The sequence below is a fragment of the Thunnus maccoyii genome, chromosome 9 (genome assembly GCF_910596095.1).
Source record: "Thunnus maccoyii chromosome 9, fThuMac1.1, whole genome shotgun sequence".
NCBI lineage: Eukaryota > Metazoa > Chordata > Actinopteri > Scombriformes > Scombridae > Thunnus > Thunnus maccoyii.
In genome coordinates this window covers 2944028-2969998 of record NC_056541.1, presented here as the reverse complement: position 1 = coordinate 2969998, position 25971 = coordinate 2944028, and the positions used below count along the sequence as shown (strand labels likewise).

General features: G+C 36.3%; 1 protein-coding gene across 12 annotated transcripts in view; it reads right to left on the bottom strand.

Annotated features, from left to right (window-relative positions):
- Positions 1 to 25971, bottom strand: part of prdm6 (PR domain containing 6) — a 144984-nt gene that overhangs the window by 71264 nt on the left and 47749 nt on the right. For all 12 annotated transcript variants that reach the window (XR_006098028.1, XM_042420344.1, XM_042420349.1 and 9 more), the window contains exon 7: positions 16404 to 16531. Coding sequence is in view for 11 of the 12 variants with exons in the window: in XM_042420344.1 (XP_042276278.1) it covers positions 16404 to 16531 (128 nt within the window). In the remaining variant the exon portion in view is untranslated. The remainder of the gene's footprint in view (positions 1 to 16403; positions 16532 to 25971) is intronic.

Below are 25971 nucleotides of genomic sequence, written 5' to 3'. Positions count from 1 at the left end.
TATTTGTAACCGCTGTGAAACAGTCAGAAACGTTTTATTGATCTGATTCACCAGCATCCTCACTAACGTTACCAGCGCTCCCTCTCTTGATTCACTCTCTAGCTTGCTCGACCACTGCTTCTCTCTCGTCTTTTTGAAATGGGTCGGGAAGCCGTCAGCAAAGCCTAACTTTATCTTCAACATTATCAAACGAAGAGAAATGTCCTCCCCTCCTCCTAGTAATGTTTTTGTCATATGTCAGGGTTTTACAGTGTTACAGGTTGCGTTTCTCCAAAAGCTGATTCTGGTTCAGCTTTTTCGCTGCGGCCCCTGCAGCCCTCCACTCCAACAGCCTAAACGCACAACGCACAGCAGCTCTGCTGCCAGCTGGTTGTCTGAGGAGGAGAACGAGAAATTAATTTTCTCTCAATGAAAAACATAGTCTCCTTGAAGCTTATGACAAACTGCCAAAAACGAGCCAACAAGATGCAGCAGCGAAACAAGCGTTTAAATAGCTGTTCTGTATTTTGAAACAGTCAATAAAATTCAGTAAACAGCGGAGCTGCCTGTTTCATCACTTTATATTCATGTAGTAAATACACAAATATCAATTAGATGGTAATCTGCATGAGAAATTAAGAAAAAGAAATAAAATTGGTGAGCCTATAATAATCACTCGCTAACAGTGATCAATTTTCTTGTTTGCACTTTGCAGCTAAATGTAGCAGGCAGCTATTTTTTGTGATTGTTTTGATTTTGTGAACTGAAGGAAAAATTTAAGTTATTTGAGGTTTTACACTTAGTTTATCTTTGCAATCATTTTTATTTTTGTATTAAGTATTCAGTATGCTTTGGTTTCCTATTGACTAAGTGGACTAAAGGAACATAAATCTTACTCAGGTTGACATTGAGTAGCAAATGTTTACATTTGTTTCAGTGTGATCTTTTTTTTGAGACCTATAAAAGTGTCTACTGCAGGCAAATGGAAAGAGTAACTCAAAACATCAATCTAGAATGAAATCTATGAATGTATTTAATTGAGAACTGATTTTGAATCGCGAATCGTTTTGAATCGCGAATCGATTGTGAATCAAATCGTGACCCCAAGAAATCGAATCGAATTGAATCGTGAGATTTCCTGAATATGGACCTGTTTTAAAAGCTCCTCATGTATGCTTGGAAGTGTTGTTAAGGCCTACTTACTGTTAGTCTGATGGATACTGTTTTACTATATTCATCTTGTTTTTTACATTTGTGGATATGGACCTGTCAGAAAAACACCTCATGTCTCCATGGTTTTTTAGATGTTACTTTTTGCACTTCTGTTTCAAGCCTTGTAACCGTAGCTTTCCTACTTTTGTATGGACTGGCTGCTGTCTAGAATTGATTGTAATGATAAAATTAAAGTGAAAGTAAAGGTATGAACGTGACTAGTTTATTCCATGTAGTAATATATCTATTAACAGTATACTGTAAGGTATTTGTAGCCATTAATTGACAAAATATTCTGTGTGGCCCACGGACCCCCTGTGATTTTCCTATTTGGCCCACTTGCTATTGAAGTTGGAGCTTAAAGTGTTAGTTGATTTATGATGACATGATTTATTAGCTAAACTGCATGAAAGCATTAAATAAATGGAAATTAAACATCTCAATAGTTCTCTAAGAAATTTTCAAAGAAAGCTAGTTTATTATATAACATTAGCAGACACAGGCTAATGAAGTCTGTCTGGCTACGCTGGCTGGCAAAAATTTTTTAGCCAGCTATATTAGTTAACTAGTTAACTTAGTTAAGGTTAAGGGCCTTGCTCAAGGGCACCTCAGTGGTGGCAATGAGGGAGTAATTATTGTACTATAGATGGACAAATTCCAGGGAGATTAGTTCTTATAGTCAAGTGTGTATCAATAAACAAGTGTGTAAATGTAAATTAAAAGAGAAAAAAAACAACTACGGCGTGAGACAATGGTTTCTACTGTTTTTTGTTGAACTCATAGCTATGTCACTTAACTAAAAACTATATTCATTACCATTGTTTATTAAATTTTGAATTGTAATGAAGAGTTACATATGTGTGGTGTGTGTGAAGACATGGCTTTCATTTGCATCTTTTTTCCAATTTCAAGATTAAGTTTTGAATCAGAATGAATGAAGAGAATCTGACTGTGCTTGGAAAGTCTTTAAAACGTTTATGTCCAGTTTAGGCAATGAATTAATTTGCTTTCCAAAAAATATATTTACATTGCATGCTACCAGCGCATTCTTTAACTGCCCATGAAAGGAGAACAAACAGGAACGCCACACAAACATGCAAATGTATTCCAAAGATACCAAACTTGTGTACATCATTTTTCATCACATAGTTTCTTTATCTTCGACATCAGTAGCTACACCCCTGCTGTGGCTCGTTTTACCAGTTTTTCTCTGAACTCACTGTGCAGCTGAATGCTATCATCTGAGTCTAGAGTGTTAGTTACAGCCAACATAATTTATTAGCTAAACTGCATGTAAGCATCGAATAAATAGAAATTTCAGTTTGTTTCAATAGTTCTCTAAGAGAGATTCTAAGTAAGGTAGTTTAGCATGCAATATTAGCAGACACAGGCTAATGAGGTCTGACTGGCTGTTATCTAGAATGGCAGTCCTGCTCCTGTCCTAACCTGAGCAACATAATACCTGGCCAGCTGATGAATGCATAATTAACCACCATAATATCTACCTTGGCCTGCTTTCAATACTAGGAAAGGATCTCATTATAATTTATCGTTGTAGGTCGTCTCATATGAATATGTTTCATATGAATCTTCACCTTAGCTTAGGCACCATGGATATAAACAGGTTCGGAAGGCAAGCAACTGGTGAAATTTTGGAAAAAATGTACCATTAGCATACAATATCAGTAATCAGTAATAATATCAGCAAAACCCTGTTGGTACACAGTTGATTTTTTTAGGCTATATGATTGATGCAGAAGCAAAGGTCTAAGACCATAAAAGTCATCATTTCCCATCAGCAATGTCCAAAGTAAGTCTATTGATTGAGATATATTGATTGTTAAAATTAGGAAGGGAGAGGAAAAAGCAAGAACAAATTCAAAGATGGTAGCTGCACAGACACAAAATTAAATCTGAATCGGAAAACAAGATAACTCACGGATCTCACTGACACTACAAGCCAACCTGGAGAAGTGATGCAGTTCAGATGACGTATGTATAAGGTGACAAATTTCCATATTCGGAGGAGGCAGGTTGGGTGGATGGCTGGATAGACAGATGGCAAAAAGTGGACTTAGCTGCAAGAGACCGCTGTTCGCTTCCCTTTTCCAACCATAAGTGTCATGTTTCCAACTGAGAGTTGGGACAGTTTTTTAAAAACCATGACAACGATTGTCATAGTGTGTAATGTTGCAATGACGACGAAGGTTGCCTAACTTTAAGGAAGTAAATGATCATTTTATCCCAAACCATGATCTTTCCCTCAAGAGTTTCCCAGGCAATGACACAGAGGTTGATTCATCTTTCAGAATAGTGCTGTACAGAGGCTCTCAAACGCAAATGATTATTGATTTCCAAATGAATGGACATTTTGCATTAATTTTGGCATTAAAGAAAAGATTTTTTTGGCCCTGTGGGGCCTCTCATTGGCCTGGTGGCCCACCAGGCCTGTACAATTATAGGGGAAATACTGAGCTCTAAAAGTATTTTACCTCATAACTTTATCACTAAACTACAAACTATATTCATTATCACTCCTTATTACATTATGAAAGTAATGAATACTTACTTGTGTGGTGTGTTTGAAGACCTGGCTTTCATTCGTAGCTTTTTTTATTTGAAGACTTAAGTATTAATTTGGAATCAGTATAAATGAAGAGAATACAACCTGACCTTGGCGGTTTTTTAAAAACATTTATGTCCTGTTAAGATAAATATTCATGTCTTGGAATTTGTGAGGAAGTCCTTATTTACACTGTATGCTACCAGCACATTCTTTAACTGCCTACACAGGGAGGACAATGAGGAAGTTTCCACAAATCTGCTGATATATTCTGAACATACCAAACTTGTGCATGTAAGGTTTCTTCACAGTGTCCATATCTTTATCATCAGTAGCTACACCCTGCTGTGGTTGGTTTTACAAGTGCAGCCCAGCAGTCTTATCTGGGTCTTGTGTGAATATGCAGTCCAAAGTGATAGTTAAAACCAACATAATTAATCAACTACACTGCATATTCCATTAAATAAATGGAAATTAAGCATCCATAATCTCAATAGTTTCTAAGAGAGAAACAGAATTCATTGTAATGTTGGTTACAGTGCTAACCATACACACAGTGTGACTGAATGATTGATAAGGGTAGTGGTTCCTTCAAATTCAAATTCAGTTTGTCGACTCAAGCTGATAAATGAATAATTAACAATAATATCTACACAAGCCTACAATCAATAACTGGAAAAAAATGTATACAACTTCAATACTGACTTCAGTACCCTTAGTGTGGGTGTTTTGTGTTGTATGAACTAACTTCTTTTACAACTTTCCCTACTCCTCAACTCTCCAAACAAAACACACTGCAAGTTCTCCTCATCGTTTAGGCGTGCTCTCACAAAACCACATTAAAGATGTTTAAAAAAAATATTTCAAACTCAAAGGTCCACTTACAAGCTTTTCTGAGCCCTCAATCACATCTCTTCCTTCAATCAATATAGCCGGCTTAGTTGTCATGATCAAGTGACATTTTCAATCCTGGATTTTCAGTCAAGTGATGAGTTAAGTTATATTTGAAAATTATATGAGTAGTAACAAATGGTCATTGAGTCTTAAAATTAACAACTATAAGACCATGTATTGATAATTTTAAAAGTATAAGACAAAACCACAACTGCCTCTCTGCATGCTTGGACAATTCTGAGTCTTGGACAAATTTTGTAAGAAGGAAAGAAGGGCATTATGAGAAACAAATCTGTTTGGGTCATCATTCTCAGCAAAATCTGGTCATGTAGCGAACCCATCCCTTGACCAATATAATGACTGCAATCATCCAACAGAAGAATAGAAACTACGAGCAGAGAAATCATAAAGCACATCACATTGATTACTAAATGACACTGCATCATTTTGACTGATGGAAGAAAATCCTATTTTTTGTCAGAAACTAGCCTTATTCTTCAGTGATTAGGAGACTAAGCAAAAAAGGAATGATTTTACGTTAAGAATGATAAAAGACCTGCTGTTACACATAGGCTATTTGTAGAGCTACAGTAGTGGATCCACTGGATCTGCATTAACTCTGGGTTTGATTAACAAATGAGCCATGGAAAACTTTCATCATTCATCGAAAAAAAAAATTCTTTTCATTATTAATCACTTCATCTTTTAACCTGTTGAATGATACTGGTCGAGGAGAGGTAGAGAGTCTGTTGTCTTTCAGCAATACACACATTTGAATTAACTATTGGTGTCTTTCTCCATCATGTCACATGTGTGCCTGAAAATCATAGAGCATCTAAAATGATATTTTCATGCGAGACATACATATATATTATATTTACTTTCTTATTTAAAGTTTTTATATGAACAAATAAAGATGTGACTAAGGGACTAAGAAAAAGATAAATTTGGATACAATTAAAGGATATGAGATACAGAGTAAAAGCAAAATATTGTCTCCACTCACACTGGACTTTTAATTATATTAACTTTTATATAATTCCCCTCTATAAGTACTTTTATATCAGCCTAGAGAGGGTTAAATCATGAGTTGGTCAGTCTGTCAACCATATCTGTTCCATTGTTGATATGTACAAAGATGCAACAGTTCCTGCAAGGAGCCGTGCCTCCCAGCTGATAAAAAGGTTGCCTGAGGTGAGTTATTTTCAGTTTGGAGCTGATACTGTTATGCATTCACTCTGAAGAAAAATGACGCAGTAAGAATTTCATCGGGTGAGTACAATGAACAGAGAAAAAATGCAGCAAATGTATACAGCAAATAGAATTTATGTAAAACATATGTTATAATAAGAGTAAATAACCTATACTGCTGATTCACACATTACAAAACCTCAATTAATCTACAATTACAGATTAGAGCTACAGCTATAAACTTGGGTGCAGCATGTTTTACTATGTGAAAAGGAAATAAGTTACAGCTACAAGCCTGACTTAAATTGCGAGAATGAAATTCAAGTATCTTATCAGTTTATAACTCAATAATTATTCAAAATGATGCTCATTATTAGAAACTTTTTCTAAAACAAGAAAGTGTAGTAAAACATTGAGTCAACTATGTTTAATATAAAATGAAGTGCTTAAAAGTATATCTAAGGCTCTTTAGTACATATTTTATGTATCTGCAAGTATTATACTGAAGTTGTGCTAGACTGAAGCCACTTAGGTTGAACTCTGTTTTAAAAAGATTATACTTCAGACATATTAATATTGAAATAATATGTTTCCTTGTTTGCTTTTATAGCTACACTGATTGGTTGAATAATCAATTATCAATTGATTGGCCCATCACCAGAAAATTAACCTTCAATTAAAGCTGCAAGCAGCGTTGGTCAGGATCTCGCACTGTGGTCCGTCAGGATCAGATCATTATACTTTTTAAAAATGAGGGAAATTGTTAAGTGTGGTGTGCTTTTATTTTGAAAGTTTGATTGGCAGGATGAGAATTTTCTGCATTGTGAGACATGTCTGTCTTGCTCACACCTTTGTCATCAAAATCATGCAAGTTTTGGGCCCATTCACTTGAATTTCAATCAGTAAATTGAAAACTCTTGATGAGTTTGTGTGTAAAACAAATTAATTTCCTAATTTTCATAAAGTCTATTTTTTAGAAAAGTAAAGACTTTTAACTCACATGACCTGGTCAAAGTTTGATTGAAATGTGTACTGTCAGGTGTGTAGAGACAATAAGTAACTGCAGCTGGACACAGAAAAATAGTCACATATTTGAGAATGATAAGTCAAATGGAACAATCACACATTTTTATGGCGATAACGGGTACATGGTATTCTGTCTACTGTGGTCTTATGTGAAGTGATCTGCATTGTAACCTGTAAGGAATAACAGAATAAATTCCATACAGCCTCCTCAGTGATGCATCACATCCTCTTTATGGTGAATATGAATTGTTACCATTACTCTGTGCCCTAACAGCAAACGAGCGTCCAACTATCACTTCGTATCGCGTAACATCGGACACTGAGTCCATTAAATATGCACTTCTGTTGTGTTATGTAAACAAACTATGTACCTACTAGACTGGAGACATAACCACTCAAGTAAAAGATGGGTGAGAGCTTGTTATCCTATGTTTGTACTTTTTAAACAGAAAAAATGTTTTTATTGTGATATTTAGATGTTTCTTTACTGGAAATGATATACAATATAATAATAATAATAATAATAATAATAACTTAATTTATATAGCACCTTTTAAAAACAGAGTTTACAAAGTGCTTTGACAGCAGTACAAAGCAGTACAATGCAAAGACATGAAACAGAAAACAATAACAGATCTGACCTTAAAAAGATGGCGGCCAAAAGCAAAGAAAGACAATAAAGAGATGATAAAAAGTTTAAAAGAAAGATGAAGTTTAAAAAAGTTTAAAAGAAAGATGATCAAAAGACAACATTACATAAAAGCAAGTCTGTAAAATGGGTTTTAAGAAGTGATTTAAAAGAAGTTACTGATTCTGCGAGCCTTATCTCCTCACGCAGGTCGTTCCAAAGTCGAGGGGCCCTGATGGAGAAAGCACGGTCACCTTTAGATTTAAGCCTCGACTTTGGAACAGCCAGAAGGGCCCCACCTGAGGATCTAAGGCTGCATGCTGGCTCATATGGGGTCAACATATCTGTTATGTAGCTTGGAGCCAGACCCAGACGTGCTTTAAAAGTGATCAGTAAAATCTTAAAATCAATTCTAAAACGAACAGGGAGCCAATGGAGAGAAGCCAGAATTGGGGTGATGTGATGTTGTCTGTTAAAACCAGTAAGAAGCCGAGCTGCTGCGTTCTGAACTAGTTGGAGGCGGAACAGGGATTTTTGTGTTATACTGGAAAGGTATAATAATCAGTAATGCAGTAATCTAGTCTAGAGAAAATTAAAGCGTGGATGATTTTTTCAAGGTCGGAACGATGGAGCATTGGCTTAATTCTGGAAATGTTTCTAATTTGGAGGAAGCAGGACTGGACAACTTTGTTTATGTGTGGTTTGAAACTTAGACCTGAATCGAACAGTACTCCGAGATTTCTGGCAGTGGGCTTCATGTAGGTGGATAGGGGACCAAGACTGATTATTTGGATTAGGGGGACTGAACAGTATGACTTCTGTTTTTGAATTGTTGAGTTGAAGGGAATTTTGTACCATCCAACAGTTGACATCGCTGAGACAATCTACAGCAGCAGCTAGGCTTCTTGGGTCACTGGGTTCTTGGACTGGTGACCTAAGCCAGCAACTTATCCAGATACTTCAAGCTTACTGGCAATCTCCCTCCAGCCAGCTGCCACCTTATTTAGTTTTTTGTAGTGAGATGAGGAGGTATCGTAGAGATTTTTTGAACTGTCAATCATGCAAAGCTACTCTAGTGGAGTCCCAGAGGAAAAATATGGAGCTGGACATTAGCATAATAGTTTGAAATCCAGACTAAAGATATATTAGAAAAATAAAAATCTTTGGGATAATTGTGAACAGTCATTGAAAAGTATTTTCACCCAAAAGCACAAAAAAAGTAAACTGTCCACAGCGACATCTGTGGAATATTCAGGGTAACCAGGACATTGTGTACAGAAAATACTAATAGTAATAATAATACTTGCACAATTGTGTTTCAGTGTGATAAATTTGCCTTGTTTTTCCTCAAACCTAATAGACACCAAGAGCTGCTCCAACTGAACTCCGGTGAAGTGTAATTATGGATGCATCAGCAACTGCAACATCCTGTGAGTCTACTAAGATGTACAAAGACCCAAACTGTATTCTATATGTGTAGTTAAAGAGACCTTTTACTACACATAATAAATTAATGCATTAAAGACTGACATGAATGAAGAGAGGATAATGACAATGTTCTCCCTGCCTTTGTGTACATTTGTAATGTTTTTGCTTTTGTTTTATAGCGCCTGAACTCAGGATTGTGATATTAGGAAAGAGCCAGCAGAAAAAGACAATGCTTGACAACTTCATTAGAGGGACTTTTTTTTTTCCATATTCAAAAAAGTCAACCCAAAGTACAGTCTCTCATAGAGAGTGGAAGAAAAAACCACTAACAGTAGTGAAAACCTCAGACATCTTCAGTCTGCCTTTGGATAAAGTGAGACATGAAATGAAGAAGTGTGTTGCTCTTTGCCCCCCTGGACCAAATGTTCTGCTGCTGTTAGTGAAGCCTTCTGATTTCACTGAGTATGACAGAGAAACACTGAAGTTTATCCTGAGTATCGTCGGTGAAGATGCTTTGAAATGCTCAATGGTCATAATAAACCATAATGACAAAGGAAAGAATTTGGCAGTGGATCAAATCATCAGAGACTGCGGACAAAGGCTCCACAGAATCAACTTTGATAGAAGTGACTTTCCTGAATATGATCTTCTAGAATTGATGGAAAAGATGGAGAGCATAGTGAGGGACAACAAGGGAGGACATCTAAACTGCAATGAGTGGGATGATCTCATAGAGGCACTTAAATGTACAAAACCACCTCTGAACTTAGTGTTGTGTGGGAACTTTGGATTTGGGAAGACTTCAGCAGCTGATGCCATCCTGGGACAAAGAAAGTTTGGTACAAACTCATTAAAATGTGTTAGACATCAGGGAGAGATGTGCGGACGTCGGGTTTCCCTGGTGGAGCTGCCTGCCTTGTATGGAAAACGTCAGGAGGCAGTGATGGAGGAATCATTCAGGTGTATCTCCCTCTGTGATCCTGAGGGTGTCCATGCCTTCCTCCTGGTTTTACCATTGGATCCCCTCACTGATGAAGACAAGGGAGAGTTAGAGACCATCCAGAACACATTCAGCTCTCGAGTCAATGACTTCACTATGATTCTGTTCACTGTGGAGTCAGATCCTACAGCTCCAGCTATTGCTGAGTTTCTAAGGAAAAACAAGGACATCCAGGAGCTCTGTCACCGCTGTGGAGAAAGATATGTTGTCTTCAACATCAAGAACAAGCACAAGGTCTCTGATTTGTTTGATGCTATAGAAAAGATGAGGGTTGTGGATCCCAGATGCTTCAAAAAGGACATGATTGCACAACCTCGGCAGAAGACCTTGGCAGGTTTTAAAAAATGGAGACCAGACTGTCTCAGGATGGTGCAGAGAAGGGAGCGTCTCAGGATGGTGCTGATTGGGAAGACTGGTGGTGGGAAGAGTGCCACTGCAAACACCATTTTGGGGGAAGAATGCTTTCATTCTAAAGCATGCCTAAAGTCAGTGACCAAGCTTTGCAAAAAAGAAGAAAGAGAGATCGATGGCCAGCCTGTTGCTGTGGTCGACACCCCCGGCTTGTTTGACACAACTCTGTCCAATGATGAAGTTCAACAGGAGCTTGTGAAATGTGTCAGCATGTTGGCTCCAGGGCCTCATGTCTTCTTACTGGTGCTGCAGATCGGTCGCTTTACAGAGGAGGAAAAAGCGACCGTGGAGCTGATCAAGAAGTTTTTTGGCAAGAAGTCACAAGACTTCATCATCATCATATTCACCAGAGGAGATGATCTTAAAAGCCAAACAATTGAGAGTTATATAGAGGAAGACAGTGAAGGCTTTGTCAAAAAACTGACGACTGAATGTGGAGGAAGATACCAGGTCTTCAATAACAATGATCAAAAGAATCGTGCTCAAGTTAAGCAACTGCTGACCAAGGTGGAGTCACTGGTGAGGAAAAATGGTGGTGGCTACTATACCTCAGAGATGTTCCAAGAAGCTGAGGCAGCCATACAAAAGGAAGTGGAGAGGATATTGAGAGAGAAGGAAGAGGAAATACAGAGATTAAAGAGGGACCTTGAAAGAAAACATGAAGAAGAAATGCAAATGAAGAGAAAACAAATTGAACAAGAAAGAGCAGAGAGAGACAAAGCACTCAAGCGAAAGGAGGAACATATTAATAAAGAGCAGGAGAAGAAGAAAAGAGAAGAGGAAAAAAGGGCAGAGGAGAAAAGGGAGAGGAAAAAGCAAGAACAAATTCAACAACAACAATGGGAACAAAAGTTTTTATCTTTAAAAAAAAAAATTAAATCTGAATCAGAAAACAAGACAACTGCAGACAGAAAGTTGATACAGTACAGAGAAGAAATACAAATGGAACGAGAGACTTGGGAAAAGGAACGAAAAGAATGGTGGGAGAAACGATATCAAGAAGATCAACAAAGAAAAGAGTATGAAGAAATACGACTGAACAAGCTAAAAGAAGAATATGAGCAAGAGAGACAGGAATACGAATACAGAAGAAGAGAAGAAGACCGAATTAGAAGAGAACAGGAGGAAAAAAAATGGGAAGAATTACACGACAACTTTCAGACCAAAGTAGAAGAAATGAAGAAGAAACATGAGGAGGAGGCAAGAAAGCAGGCGGAAGACCTCAATGAATTCAAAAACAAATACATGGCAAACTTTGCAGCTTTGTTGGAGAAGCGCAACGAGGAAATGGACGATATGAAGCAAAAGCAACAACAAAACAAGGATTTCATGATACAACAGCTGATCAGGAACAAAGCATATCAGAAAGACTTTGAAAGATTGAAGAAAAATCAAGCGCAAGAAATGAATACCTTGAGGTTTAGACGTCATACTCAAAACAAAGAATTCGATAATCTAAAGAAAGTGCATGAGGAAGAAATAAATGACTGGATACAAGAACATGTCAAGAAAGTCACAGGAGGCAAGGCCTGCAGCATCTTATGAGATGTTTTCTGACAAAAGCAGCAAAGTTTTAGATGTAAGACTGTGGTAGCTCTTTGTTTTACATCAGGAGCTATTGTGTCTGTGTTCAACGTGGGTCTATCAATAATCTACACTAAAAAGACAGTCTGAAAAAATCTTACCATCAGAGAAAATCATTTTATGTGAGTATATGACCAACAGAGAAGACACACACAATTTACGCTTTGCTTTAATGGAATTATTTAACTTGTAGAAGAAGAAAGGCTTCAAGGATGAAGACTGTCATCATCTTGGATTAATTGCATTTTAGGGAAACTTTCCCAACAGGACTAGTGTGAAAGTGTTTTGTATCTTTTTACATATTACACTGAACTTTATTTAACCAATACCTGACATACGAATAGCTCAATGACAGTGTTGGTGAAGTTGTTTTGAAAAAACCAAAGCGCAAATATATACATACTAGCGCTGCGCGATATGATGATATATATCGTAATGAGAGATCGTTTCATATTAAGTTCTATTGTTTATTTCGTTATGATGCAAATCACACACTTCATAGCAATATAGGGATATGAGATTTTGGTCATATCGCCAAGCCCTACTACATACAATTTATTTAAAACACTAATCCTAATTGCCAGTGTACACTGACAGAATTAAGTCTGTTATTTTCCTAGTTTTGGCTAAAATGAACTGTCCAATGGGCAAACATCCCATGTCTCATATATGTTTATTTTTATCTTCTCCTTTGGCCTAAACAAAACCAAAGAAAATAACCAAAAAAAAGTTTTTCTTTTTACTTACATCAAATCATTAAAACTGAACTTACATGGTGCCGGGGCCTCAACTGTCCTACATATACTCTATAAATCACTGGAAATAATTACATTATATCTTTATACCTTTTCTTTAACAGAAAAATGGGCATTTTAACTTTGTAAACAGACCACAAGTTAGTGAAAGAATATTAAAAAGGTTTGTCTTTCACAGTTACCCATTTTCCTTATAACACTTAAGAGATATTTTAAATATTGAACTAAAATACTTATCAGTAAAATGAATTACTGTAAAATGCCAAAGAAATGCCTTAAAGGTGCAATATGTAAGAATTCCTGAATTCATACTCCACACTGCAAACCAATTGGGGGCAGCATATCAACAGTGTTGGGGCTATGCTATATTATGCTAGGTTAAACTAGGTAACTATTTCTGTGTCTCAAATTGCGTACTTCTGTACTTACACTTAACATTTTGAGTGCATAAGTGCGTTCACACTGAGAAGTATGGAAAAATGCAGTGCACTGTGAGTACCCGGATGGTGTACTCAAAACGGTAAAAAGTAGAGTAATCATGGTGAACATTGCCACAGTATACAAATGTAAGTTATACATGTGTTTTTTAGCACCAAGCACCACTATACTGTTGTCAGATATAACCCATCAGTATGTTTATTGGGTTAATTTAGCAGTCTGTAATGATTTGGTAACACAAACGATAAAGCAAGTGCTAACGCTAGCTGATGCTAATTTGCAATCGTCATTTCCAGTAAGTGCACAACGGCCATGTTTGATTTGAGACAACTCTAACCTGTCGAAGTTGACACACTACACAAGTAGTAGTGTACACAGTATACTACATGGAAGTGCACTAAAGGAAGTATGTGATTTGAGACACAGCTTAGGATTTTGACTAAGTATGCCTGAATAAATCTAACCTAGAACACGAAGTGCTACTTCTACATCCTATCATGTTGGACTGAGGGGAGACTGGACACTACAGTGACTCACTATCGCCTCTTGAGGTACAATGGGTGTTATGCGACAGAACAGGCCGGAGCTAGCTGGTTAGCATGCTAACTTCAGTAGATATCTCTGCAACACAATACACAGACGTCTTTGACATGACATGAACTGTTATTTCTTCACATTCTGTTGATAATTTTAGTTAATTTTTGAATGTTGTACACTGAAATTCATATATAATTCTTACATATTGCACCTTTAAAGACTTAATAATGCCTTTTTTCCTCACACTGTTTTCCTAGATAACGAATGAACTAAGCATTCAATTTTTTCTTGGATTCAGTTGTGGTTACTGCATAAGCTTTATATTGTATTCATCATGTTTCTAATTTATGAAAATAAACTACATGTTTAAATCTTAACAATAATGAATATGGCATTACAGTTGCTGCCCAGAATTGGATCTAAACTTTTTTTTCTTACACAGCTGATAAATTGCATCTTCTAATCTGAGCATGCTGCATGTTCAGAAGCGTAGTCTAAGTTATGTTTTACAGCTGTAATGTCTAAGGAGCAGGAGTGTGTTCATATTTGGTTTGACACAGTATGTTTTGAAGGTGGAGGTGTATTGGGCAGGTAGAATACACCTCAAGCAAATAAAAGATCTGAAACAAGATGATGAGGACAAACTGAAGGATCTGACACAGCAGCTTGATAACAATATAACAAGACTAAATCAGGACCATGATGAAAAAATAACAACTCTCAACCAAGAACATTAAGATATAATAAAGGATATGAAGCAAAACACGACAAGGAAACTGAAACAAGAGGACGTATTGCAATGGATAATAATGTTGTTCTGTTTATTATTATTGTTGTAATTGATCCAATGCTTCATTTTCTAACTAATTAGAAATACAGTAATATAGTCTGAGCTGTAAATGGATAAGTAGGGACAGTAACAATTAACAGTAACAAATCTCTTTCAGTGCTGAACAAACACATTCTCTATGTTAACAGTTATTTACACTGTTGTTTGATTTATTAAGTTTACGTGACATTATAAACTCTGTTCTTTGGTTTAGTGTGTAATGTGTAGAGTTCTGTGTGTCATTGAAAACACACAGGTTAATCAAGTATGGCCACAACAGATAGACGTTGTGTTTGATGAATCACATTTACTATTTTTGCATCAGAGGTCTTAACAAAGTATGTAGAAAAAACATGTACAGGAAATCTTTCTAGTATTTTTATGGTTAATCAATTGTTTGAAAATGAATGAATAGTATAATCATGTTAATGTTATTAATGTTATTAATCAAATACAAATACACAATTCAACTGAATAGTCATTATAATTTTAAATATCCTGTATTTGTTTTTGTTGTCTGTTTTATTACTTTTATTTTTCGTGGGGCGTTCTAATGAACATATGTTCATTATGATTAAATGATTATTATATTAAAAGTGACTCACTGTTTAGTCAGCTTTATGAGTTTTTTCATTTAATTTTATGTAAGGAGGATGCATCTATTTGCCATTTAGAATATTTCTCAACTGCTCACTCTGGAAATGTGTCTCTTCAAATAAACTAAACTACATTAAAACTGAACACAGATTAATTCCTACTTGGCTGATTTTTGTCTTTTTTCATATAAAAAATCTAATGTAAGACAACTGATGAGAACTTTATATTGTGGGTATGTAGTATTGTATATGTTTAAATGTATGTGCATAGAAAGAATTTATTAATTTGGGCCTACAAAATGTGCCAACAAACCAGTCTGTATAAAGTCACATTTCATTGTTACTTCTAGCATTTCTGTATTCTTTATAATCATGTTTTTTTTTTCTTTTAAAAGATTGATTGAAGTAGCAAAGATACTGTTACCGGCTAATGGTAGCCAGTTTGCAGATGCCAATATGCTCTTGTGTGTAAAAGGTTTATGTAATTATAGCATCATTCAAATTATTCTGATGGCGTAGTGTTTGTAGGAAAAAAAACAACCCTAAGGAAAACTGGTTTAGTTCAGGTGTCATTCAGTCCATTTATTTGTTGGGGGGGGGGTGACAGTGCTTTAATGTCTGCAATGTTTGTCACAGAGTCTTTTTTGATTTTACCACTAAGGTTGTTTTTTCATTTTCCTGGGTTGGTCTGTTTCAACCACGCTGTGTCAAACTTCATTGTGATAACATGTGTTTCCACTACAGCCTCACAGCGGGGGACAGCCGTGCCGAGCCGCGCTGCTGTGGTCCTGCTTGGTAACGCGGCTGACTGCGGCCAACCTGTTACAATCTCCCTCCTCAAACAAGCTGTGTCTTGTGCGACTCAACGCATGTGTCTTTGCTGGGGACCAGACAGAGAGCTGTTCTTTAAAAACCTCTCTGTGTTCTGCTCTCAGTACTTTTGTAGCTGAACCGAATCTCTGTGGGTTGGACTTGCATATCAGATATCAGCCTTAAAGTAATCCTCATCATTTTGAGCTGTTTGAGAGCAGTTACTGCAGATGAAAAATCAAAATGTCCTGCTGTTGCTGCTTCACATGAGAAGCTTTCCACAAACGAACCAGTGGGAGGATTTTATTATGAAGATATTAGTTAATGTGCTATTCTTCAATAATAACATGTCTCCACAACAAGATATGGAGATATTTGGCACTATTTGGTAGGTGGATCAGTTTTAAAAATTGCTGGGAGGAACAGTACAAGCAGTACATGTATTTTTATACACTCCTGGTACCATAAAGGACACTTTAGGAAACTACCACATATCAGTCAGAGAAGTAAACTTATTCTTACCTGTACTGTACAACCATCATGTTCTGCTCTCCACAGTGTCTGGCACAGCGGATATACCTCATCCAGCTGGACTTACTGGGATCATTACCATCGATAAAGTGCTGTAACGTCCCCTCTGCATCGTAGATCTGGAACACACAAATATACAGGGTTAGATTTGAAGGTGGTACATATACAGACAGGACTGCTCTGCTCGTCATGATTAATTACTGTCATAACTTCTATGCCCTACATTAAAAAAAACAGGGTTATAGTTAGAAGTAATACATATAGTGATGATATTTCTAGATACTTTCTCATCTATAAAAGGTCATAACATCAAAATGTCAATCACAGTTTCCTAATGCCCAAGTGACATCTTTAAATTCCTTGTTTTATCTGACTAACAAAAAGATATTTCATGTAACGTCAAGTCTTTACAATTGAGAAGCTAAACCAGCAAATGTTTGATGTTTTTGATTGAAAAATGAGTGAAAAAATTAGTTCATTAACGAAATAGATGAGACAGCTGTACTTGTTACAACATGAATATTTATATTTATATTTGATTTTTTTTAAAATTAATACCTTCTTACAAAAAAAAATTCTCAGGTCTCATCTCTCAAGACATTGTGAGAAATGAGCTCTGTCAATTATTCATCCTATAAACCACCCTGACGCCTTATGATTCTTTCAAATATGGAACGTGCACCTGCAGAAAAAACATCAGTTTTTGTCGTCAGCCATTTAAAACTGTTGCAACTAACAATTCTTTCCTTTATCGATTTATCTGTTGATTATTTTCTGGAATAATCAAGTAGTTGTTTGGTCCACAAATGTCAGAAAAATTTCCATCACAGTTTCCCAAAGTCCAAGATGACGTCTTCAAATGTCTTGTTTTGTCCCGAACAACAGGACAGTTGATGCTAACCGATTATGAGCAGTATGAAGGAACCATTACATACAAAGAAAGCTGGACAACATTCATTTTGATGGAGCTAAAGTTGATCTAGTTAGCAGTGGTAGAAAGTAACTAAGTACATTTAACTAAACTACTGTACAGTGGTTGAGTGCAGTTTTGAGGTACTTGTACTTTACTTGAGTATTTCCATGTGATGCTACTTTATACTTCCACTCCACTACATTTCAGAGGGAAATATTGTACTTTCTACTCCACTACATTTATTTGACAGCTTTAGTTACTTTTCAGATGAAGATTTGACACAATGGATAATATAACAAGCTTTTAAAATACAACACATTGTTAAAGATGAAACCAGTTGTTTCCAACCTTTTTGGCTTTTGACGTCACTTTTGACAAAAAGCAGTGTGTAGTCGGGGTCATATTTCACATGTCTATGAGTTGTTAACAGCTCCACCAAATAGTGATTTTTCCCTCTAAACTTCTCACATGCTTTCATTTCAATAAATGTTCAAATGATCCAATATTTCACCAAAAATCAAAGATTAGAGAAAAAGTCCAAAAACTGAAAACAGATATGTGTATCAGAACTTTGTTTTTCCTTCTTTCCTCTCCCATTAATCATCTCACGACCCCTCAGATTTATCTGCTGACCCTTTGGAGGGGCCCGACCCCTAGGTTGGGAACCATTGGACTAAACTAGCTAACCGTTTATAAAGTAGTGTAAACTAGCTCCACCTCCAGCAGCTACAACAGTAACATGCTGCTCTAACACTGATGCTTCACTATTAATAATCTAATGATGTCATATATAATAATATATCAGTCAGAGGGACCAAACCACTACTTTTAATGCAATACTTTAACTACATCAAGCTGATAATACTTATGTACTTTTAATGCAATACTTTAACTACATCAAGCTCATAATACTTACGTACTTTTACAGTAGTAGGATTTTTCATGCAGGACTTTTTCTTGTAATGTGGTATTTTTACATTGCTGTATTGGTACTTTTACTGCAGTAAAGGATCTGAATACTTCTTCCACCAATGCTAACGTTAGTTAGCTAACACAAACTTTAGTAGCGTCAGTAACGTTACTAGACACACGTAAAACACGTCTATCTGAGAGGAAAACAGGACAGCACCTCCCTTAACATTGAACTGTAATCATTTTGACCACAAATAGGCTCTTTTGATGGATACTAATCTTTAGAAAACAGGGTGAAACTAGCTAACCTGTGTTCCTGTCATCTAGCAGTCGTTTGGCGCCATTACACGACGACCGCTTCACTCAGGGAAGCACCGCCATCTTGTGGTAAAAACTGGAGCACATATTTAACCACTAATGTTCCAAAAATATAGACAATATAAACACACTGAATAATATTTAACAGGTAACTACGTATACATTACAATTAATTTCGAGTTGTGGGTAAAGATAATGAAGTCCAACCTTTAAGATGTCCGCCTCAAACCTGAACAGAAAACCGTTATACGACACGTCGTCACTGCCGTATCACTCCGCCATCACTCTGCTAAACACTCACGATGTTACAACTATAGGTAATGTGCGCAGCGTTAAGTAGTTCCTCCTATCAACTCGTAAAATAAAAACATTTTAATTTAAACTATGCAATATATATATAATTACCATGTTGTATTTATGAAATTTATAAGGTTTGTCCTTTCATTTAATTTCTATGGTCAAATATGGCCATAAAAAATTAAATTAAATTAAAAAAAAAAATGTCTTCCTTGTTTATTAGTCATTACTTTTATTATTTATTTAATTGATTCTTTTCTGTCTCAATATTTATTCTTTCTGTCATATAAACCAATAAAATAAAATCATTCCCACCAGTAACATTTTTCAATTGTTTTTACACCAATGAAGAACTGGGCATACAGAACTGGGGCAAAGGCGGTGGGGTATGGGATTTAACAACTAAATATAAAAAATGTATTTAAAAAATAAGTGGAAAGTGTATCCATGTAGTTAAAAGACAGTTAAGTGACTACTGACTGCATTAAAATGTAAGTGCGATAGATGAACATAATGTCATAGTTAATGTCCTACTGTCATAATATATTTTTTGAAGGACATGGGATTCTTGTATCCAAACTTATGTTGATATATTTTCTACTGCATGTAACTTACAGAGTGAGAAAAAAGTTATCTTTATTCCAAATTCAGGGGACAAAAAAACTATTAAAATTACTATCAAGCAGACTTTTTATGTAAATTAACATTTGCAATAAAAGGAAATCCCACAGAGTGAAAAGAATTGGTTTGTTCATAGTTCATTAACTTCCTGAATAGGATTCCCCAACACTTTTAAGTACAATCTTAAGTTAATGTATGGACACAGTACTGTCTGGGCCATTGATGAATTTTTTGGCTTTGCTTTTATAGCAATTTTTATATATATCTTTTCTTTTGAATAAAAATTTAACTGGAAAAAAGTTATGAGTGTGAATGAGAAGTCTCTTATCAAGAATGTTATTAAGAGAAGATATTGTCAAACAGTTTTATGTCATTGAGCTGAAAGTAAACAACCTTCCTTTTAATAAGAGTTTTCATATCCAAACATAAGGTTAAGTGTTGAACTGTAAAACTACAGGTCGTAACAGGATATTTATGGTAAAACAAAGTCAAAAAATCTGTATATATTTGGAGATTTATCACTTAATTGTGTGATCATGTTTAAGTTCAAGAATTTAGAATAAACCTTTGCGACTGAAAATGATTATGAGTCCTGCACTTGCAGCTGAGACAAAGAGAAATAATTCCAGTTGATTTAAAATGTTTTAAACAAAACGCAGTAACAAATCATTAGCCTCTTATATGCAGTCTTGCCAGAGCTGATTATTACAGGCCTGCTGGGTGTTAAACTTTATACAAACCTGATTTACACCTGCTTAAAAGCCTCGCTGCTCCGTCTGCCAACGTCTCAGCCATAAAAACAAGTTCTGATGTCTAAAAATACTTTTTCAGTGTGACATTGGAGGATAATGCATGAAACAAGATGCATGAACGTGGAACATAAACTAAACAAGTCTCCATTTAGTGAGAGAAGGAAGAAGCTTTTTCCCGACTCTTGTGGCCATCTGTCCAGAGCAAAATATTTCAACAGGCACTGACCAGACTACAGAACAAGTTTATGTGAATTTTCATGGACCTCATATGATGAATCTCAATGATTTTGGCCTTTCCTCTAGCAAGGCCATAAGTTGCTTTTGTACACATGAAAAATTAAAATCTAATGGTCAGACTGCCATAAAATTTACTGATCACATTCTCCAGAGAATGAACACTTTTTATTTTAATGACCATACCTTTCCTCTAGTGCCACCAGGAGAAACTTTACATTTTAGCCGTAGTATTGGTAATGCACTAACCCAGAATTCCAGTAAGTCCTCCAAATTAAATGACCAAATACATTGTTTGATCATGTGACTCCTGAATGACACCGGAGCATTTTCTAATCTGGCACCTCTATCAGCAGTAATCAGCAGGACAACATCATTTGTCTGTACTTAAAAAAAAACTGTTACACATCACTGTTAAACAATAATGATGTTTTATGCTGTGACAACGCTGTGGTTAAGGTCTGGTAGGGTTTAGGCATAAAAATCACTTGGTTAGATTTAGATCATGGTCTGGGTTAAAATGATCACTTTGTTAAGGTTAGTATTGTGGGTTAAAGTTACTGCTTCCTTAAAGTTAGGCCACCTTTGTCGCCATGGCTACAATAATAAGGTTAGGGGATGATCATAGTTAGGGTTTTTAAAAACTGTCTCGTCTCACAGTTGGAAATGTGACACTTGTGGTTGGAAACAGGAAATGAACAGCTGTTTCCTGTGTGGATGTACCCTTGCCGCCATTTTTTCCCAGTGGTCATTCGCAGAATTGCAGTGAAAAAAATCCAACCCAAAAAGCATTTCCCCGTAGACCACCACTATAAAAAAAAAAGACATTTATAAAACTGTTGACAGGACACCTCCAACTGCAAATAGGGTCAATTATTACTCTTTGCATTATGTATTGTTAATCCATGAAGGTTTTGTATTTGTTAAACTTTCCTAGAGCCTAGAAAGGCACAACACGGAAGCAAAACTGGAAGCTAGAAAACATTTTGGCTAATGCACCAGGCGAGCAATTCTCATTCGATTGAATAGGTGCCATCTTTGAGTCCAGTATCCAGTTCTTATAATCTATCCATGGTTATACCATCTACCCAGCCCACCACCTCTGACTGAGGAAATTTGTCAACTTATATATCTACGTCATCTGAGCTGCACCACTGTTACAAGTCATAATTACTACGGCCACCAGATGGCGTCTGTTATTCAAACGTCACTATATGTTGTTACATTACGACGTATTGTGTTGTTTTTCTTCCTCAGTGGAATGAAACCTCATCCAGCTGGATGTAATCCACACTGACAACAACCAGTCTAACTGATATCAGAAATAAAATACAAAAAATTATACTTTGTTTTTATTTATTGTGTAATTTATTTCCCCAATCACAGTTCAGCTATAGTCAAATTTTAAATTTTAAACTGAAATTGGGTAAATCATTATAAATATAGTTAACATGTTCACAGCAGCAGGTGATTGGATCGGTTTCAGACACTTTTTCAGTCATCGTATGTAATCAATGCAGTTGTCTACACAAACTTATTATCTCGCATTTTCACACTTGAAGACTATTTTCTTCCATTTTACATGCGTAATTACATTAATAGAATAAAAAATTGAATTAAAACACAATCTTTGTTTTGTACCATCCAACACTCTGGCAGCCTGTAGGGGAACCAGAGGGCTTTAAGTTTGTAGTCTATTAGTCAATTTATTCAGAGGAAAACTAAAGAGTGTGAAGTAGTAAATCATACAGTATACAGTAGAGTATATGATCCTGGTCCCAGTTACAGTGTCCCTTGAAACAGTAGTTCTTTGTCTTTTTCTAGATAAAATCAAGTAATGCTGCCCTGTAGACAAAATAAATAGATGAAGTATTTAAATAAATTGCATAATCCATGCTCCTAGAGAACGTTGGCAAGAGATTGAGAGTGTACACCTGATAGTAGTAATAATTCTTCTACTGGACTTTGGAAAAATCGGACTTTGGAATCTGAATTTTCAGGGTAAAATCACCATAAAAATGAAAGAATTAAAAATGAGTAAATAAATCAACAGATATCTGAAGACAATAAGCAGTTAAAAACAGTCGATCTCCTTCAGCCTCCGTCTCTGTGTGTGTGTGTGTGTGTTCATTATTAATCCATCCCTCCATCCATCCGTGGTGATGCAGTGTGACTGTATTGAGGAGGCGTTCAGTGTGTTTATAAGGTGATGACCTGAGCCAATAGCGGCCCTCTCTGCTGTCCATACAGCCAACAAACAATCAATGCTGTAAATGACTGCGAGAATCAAAGGAAACAGCCTCATTTATTATTCTCTGCATGTAAGCACTTTAATGTCTGTCGCCGTCTGTTTGTCTGCAGCTCTTCTGCTTTTATCTGAATCGTTAGCGTGTTCGTTTTATACATGTATGTTGTATTGATTGGCATGACTTTCTACTATTTACTTTCTAAATTGAGATTTTTTTATCATTTAAACATACAAAATAGTTTCTGTTTGTCTCTGAATCAGAAAAGATTAAATTAAAATTTGTTTAAAATGTAAACCAGCATTAAAATACTTTATGCCAAATCACATATATGCATATAAATGAATGAATATATTCCTCTTTCACTTTTAACCAGCTCTTGAATCTCCTTTTGCTGCTCTAAACCCTAAAAATAATAAAGCAGTTGTTCCTTAACGTAAAGGAAATAATGTATTTTAAATTTCCTGTTTGTTTGGAATGAACATAAGACAGATTTTCACTCTAAACACAATAATTATTATTTTCTATGTCAAATTTCTGCCTTTTTTAAAAAAAATCCAATGTCTCTTTCACTCTTTAAGACAAATGAAGAACCGTTATTGTCTTGATGCCCATAATTAACTAATGTAAATCCTTAATAAGTCTGTTTCTCTTCACGCTTTTTAATTTTTAATATATTTATTTTATGAATGTGTCCTATAAACTTTATTTTCTCTTGTTGTTTCCATCAACATAAGTTTCCATCCAAATGTATCTCATATTTTAACTGAATTTCCAGAAAATCTGCAAAAGAAAATGTGAATCACTGATCCAGTTTCCATCCTGTTGTGTGAATATCTGGAGATAAACAGTCGGTGGCGCTAATTTTCCCATTGGTGCCATTAAACTGATGCAGAAGAAGAGGACACAACGAGATGACGTCATTAAGAGAGCGGCAGTCAAAGCTCAAACGATGGAAAACATGATGGAACGTTACGTTTGTTTGTTTTTTTTGGTTTTTCAACTTTTCAACTTTTTTTGTTAAATTTCCACTCAAGTTTGTTTTTGTTTTTTTGGGGGTTTTTTTTAGCACAAATTGCAATTTCACATTAAAAGAAGTGGATGGTTTTGATTCCTGGTTGTGTGTAATGTCAAGCTCTTGTATGTTGTGTTCAATATTCTGCAATAATGAAACTTGCTTAAACCACAGATGGAAGAAAATGTAACAGTCCCAACCGCACCGTTTGACTAACAGGTAAAGAGTGTCAATAAAGAGCACTAAACAACAAAGATGGAGGAAGGTGCTGTTATTTTAGAACAAACAGAGTTTAAGACTTCAGTGTTTACATTGATGTCAGAAAGAAAAAAGAAAGGAAACACTGTCTCACTAATTCTATCAGGTTCTGAGTCTGTAGTGTGTTTACACTGAATAAATGACAAAAGAAGAAGTACTCAAACCAGACAGAAGACATTATAAATAGGGTTGATGTTTGAGGGTGCGTTGGGTGGATGTTATTGTCCCACAATGCAACACGCAGCAGAAACAAACTGCAACAAGTTACTCAAACTCAGCTGTTTATAACTGCTTTTAATTTCATGTCCTGTGCTACTTTTTTAGTTTCTCAGGATGTTTTTTGTTGTGTAAAGCGTCTTTGAATATCTTGAAAAACGCTCTATAAATAAAATATATTATTATTATTATTATTATTATTATTATATGTAGAATAAACTGGCAGAAGACGAGGCAGCGGTTGCAGATGATACGACATCCGTCAGGGGAGGTTTTGTGTTATTTCTGTTGAGTAAAAGACGTATAGTTGGCTTCATTTGTTGTATACAAGCTGCACAAACAGTAAACTGTGATGGGAAGTCGTAGTATTTAGGACACATTTAACGACTGATGGTAAAAATCTTTTTTCTCCTCGTGTAAAGTGAGCAGACAGGGAGAAACGGGGCTGATGAGAAATGCTGTCTTACATTTGAGGACATCAGTGCGTCCAATATGCTTCCTTTGTTTACAATAATCTTACCAATGAGGCAATAAGTCTTTAATTTATTCTTTTGTCTCCAGTGCTTCCCTTCATCCTCGTTTTGTTTGAGTGCTCTGTTTACATAAAGTTGGGAATGATGTGAGTGTTCTTGTATCTCTGTGAGGACCAGTAATAAAGCACCAGTGTCTGATTGTGAGGGTTGAGACGTGGTTTTAGGGTTAAGGTTAGAATAAGGTTTAGGTTAAAGCCTTATGTCACTGACTGTCCTCACAAGTATAGCAGTATGTGTGTGTGTGTTGTGTTCCCTGCAGCCTCTAATGAAACTCCTGCACTCTGCTGTTGTTTAAAGCTTTTGTTACTCTCAGCCATTTGTCACTGACGTCTATTTAAACAAATCACAGCACGTTTAACAGCCTCCCGCGTAGTCCTGCTCCACTTTACTCCGCATAACTGTGGTTTCCCCTTTCCAAAAAAAGCAGGGCGGGAAGCACCCCGAAGGTGGCCTGCCAGATCCAAAAAAAAAAAAAAAACCACACAATGAGTTGTCAGATGTTTTAAGGAGTGAAACGCTTCCTCACTGCTATCAGTGATGTTCAGATTGTCGTTGTTGCTGCTTTTAAACAGCTGCAGACCTGTTTCACTTCTAATTTAGTGTTAATGTCGGTATTATTCTTCGGTTATTATCTGTTTAATACTGGCTGAGCAGTCTTATTATATCTGACACCTGTGTGAGGCTCTGCTGTCCGTCTGTACAGTGAAACATCTGAAGCAGAGCAGTGAACTGGAGCTTCTCCGGACCAGCAGCTGGTTTCTAGCTTGATGCTGTTCTGTCAAAGACGTTTTTGCTGCCTGTGTTTATCGAATCCATCGCTACAAAATTCCATCTGCAAGACAAACGGCCAAATATAACATGTTGTTTAGTTCAACAGCTAGAAAATGTTGCAAACACTGCCAGGCTGCAGGCCTTCACTCCCCCCCCTCCCCTCCCCCCCCCGCCCCCACCCACCCGGCTCCGGCTGTCATTTTTCCATCTGAGCACAACAATCGTGACAAAACTGGATTTTTTTTTTTTTCCACCACAGCTTCAGTTTCTTAAAGCTCAATAAATGATTCTTGTTTGAGCTTCGGTTTGTCGGGGACAGACATCACACTGAGACCGCCGCTCATCACACTGGACGCTGCTGTTCAGCTCTTTGCTCAAAGGAACATCGGCACTGATTTCCACTCGGGCTGCAACAAAGGATTTTTTTCATTATTGATTTATCAGGCGATTATTTTCTTGAGAATTGTTTGATC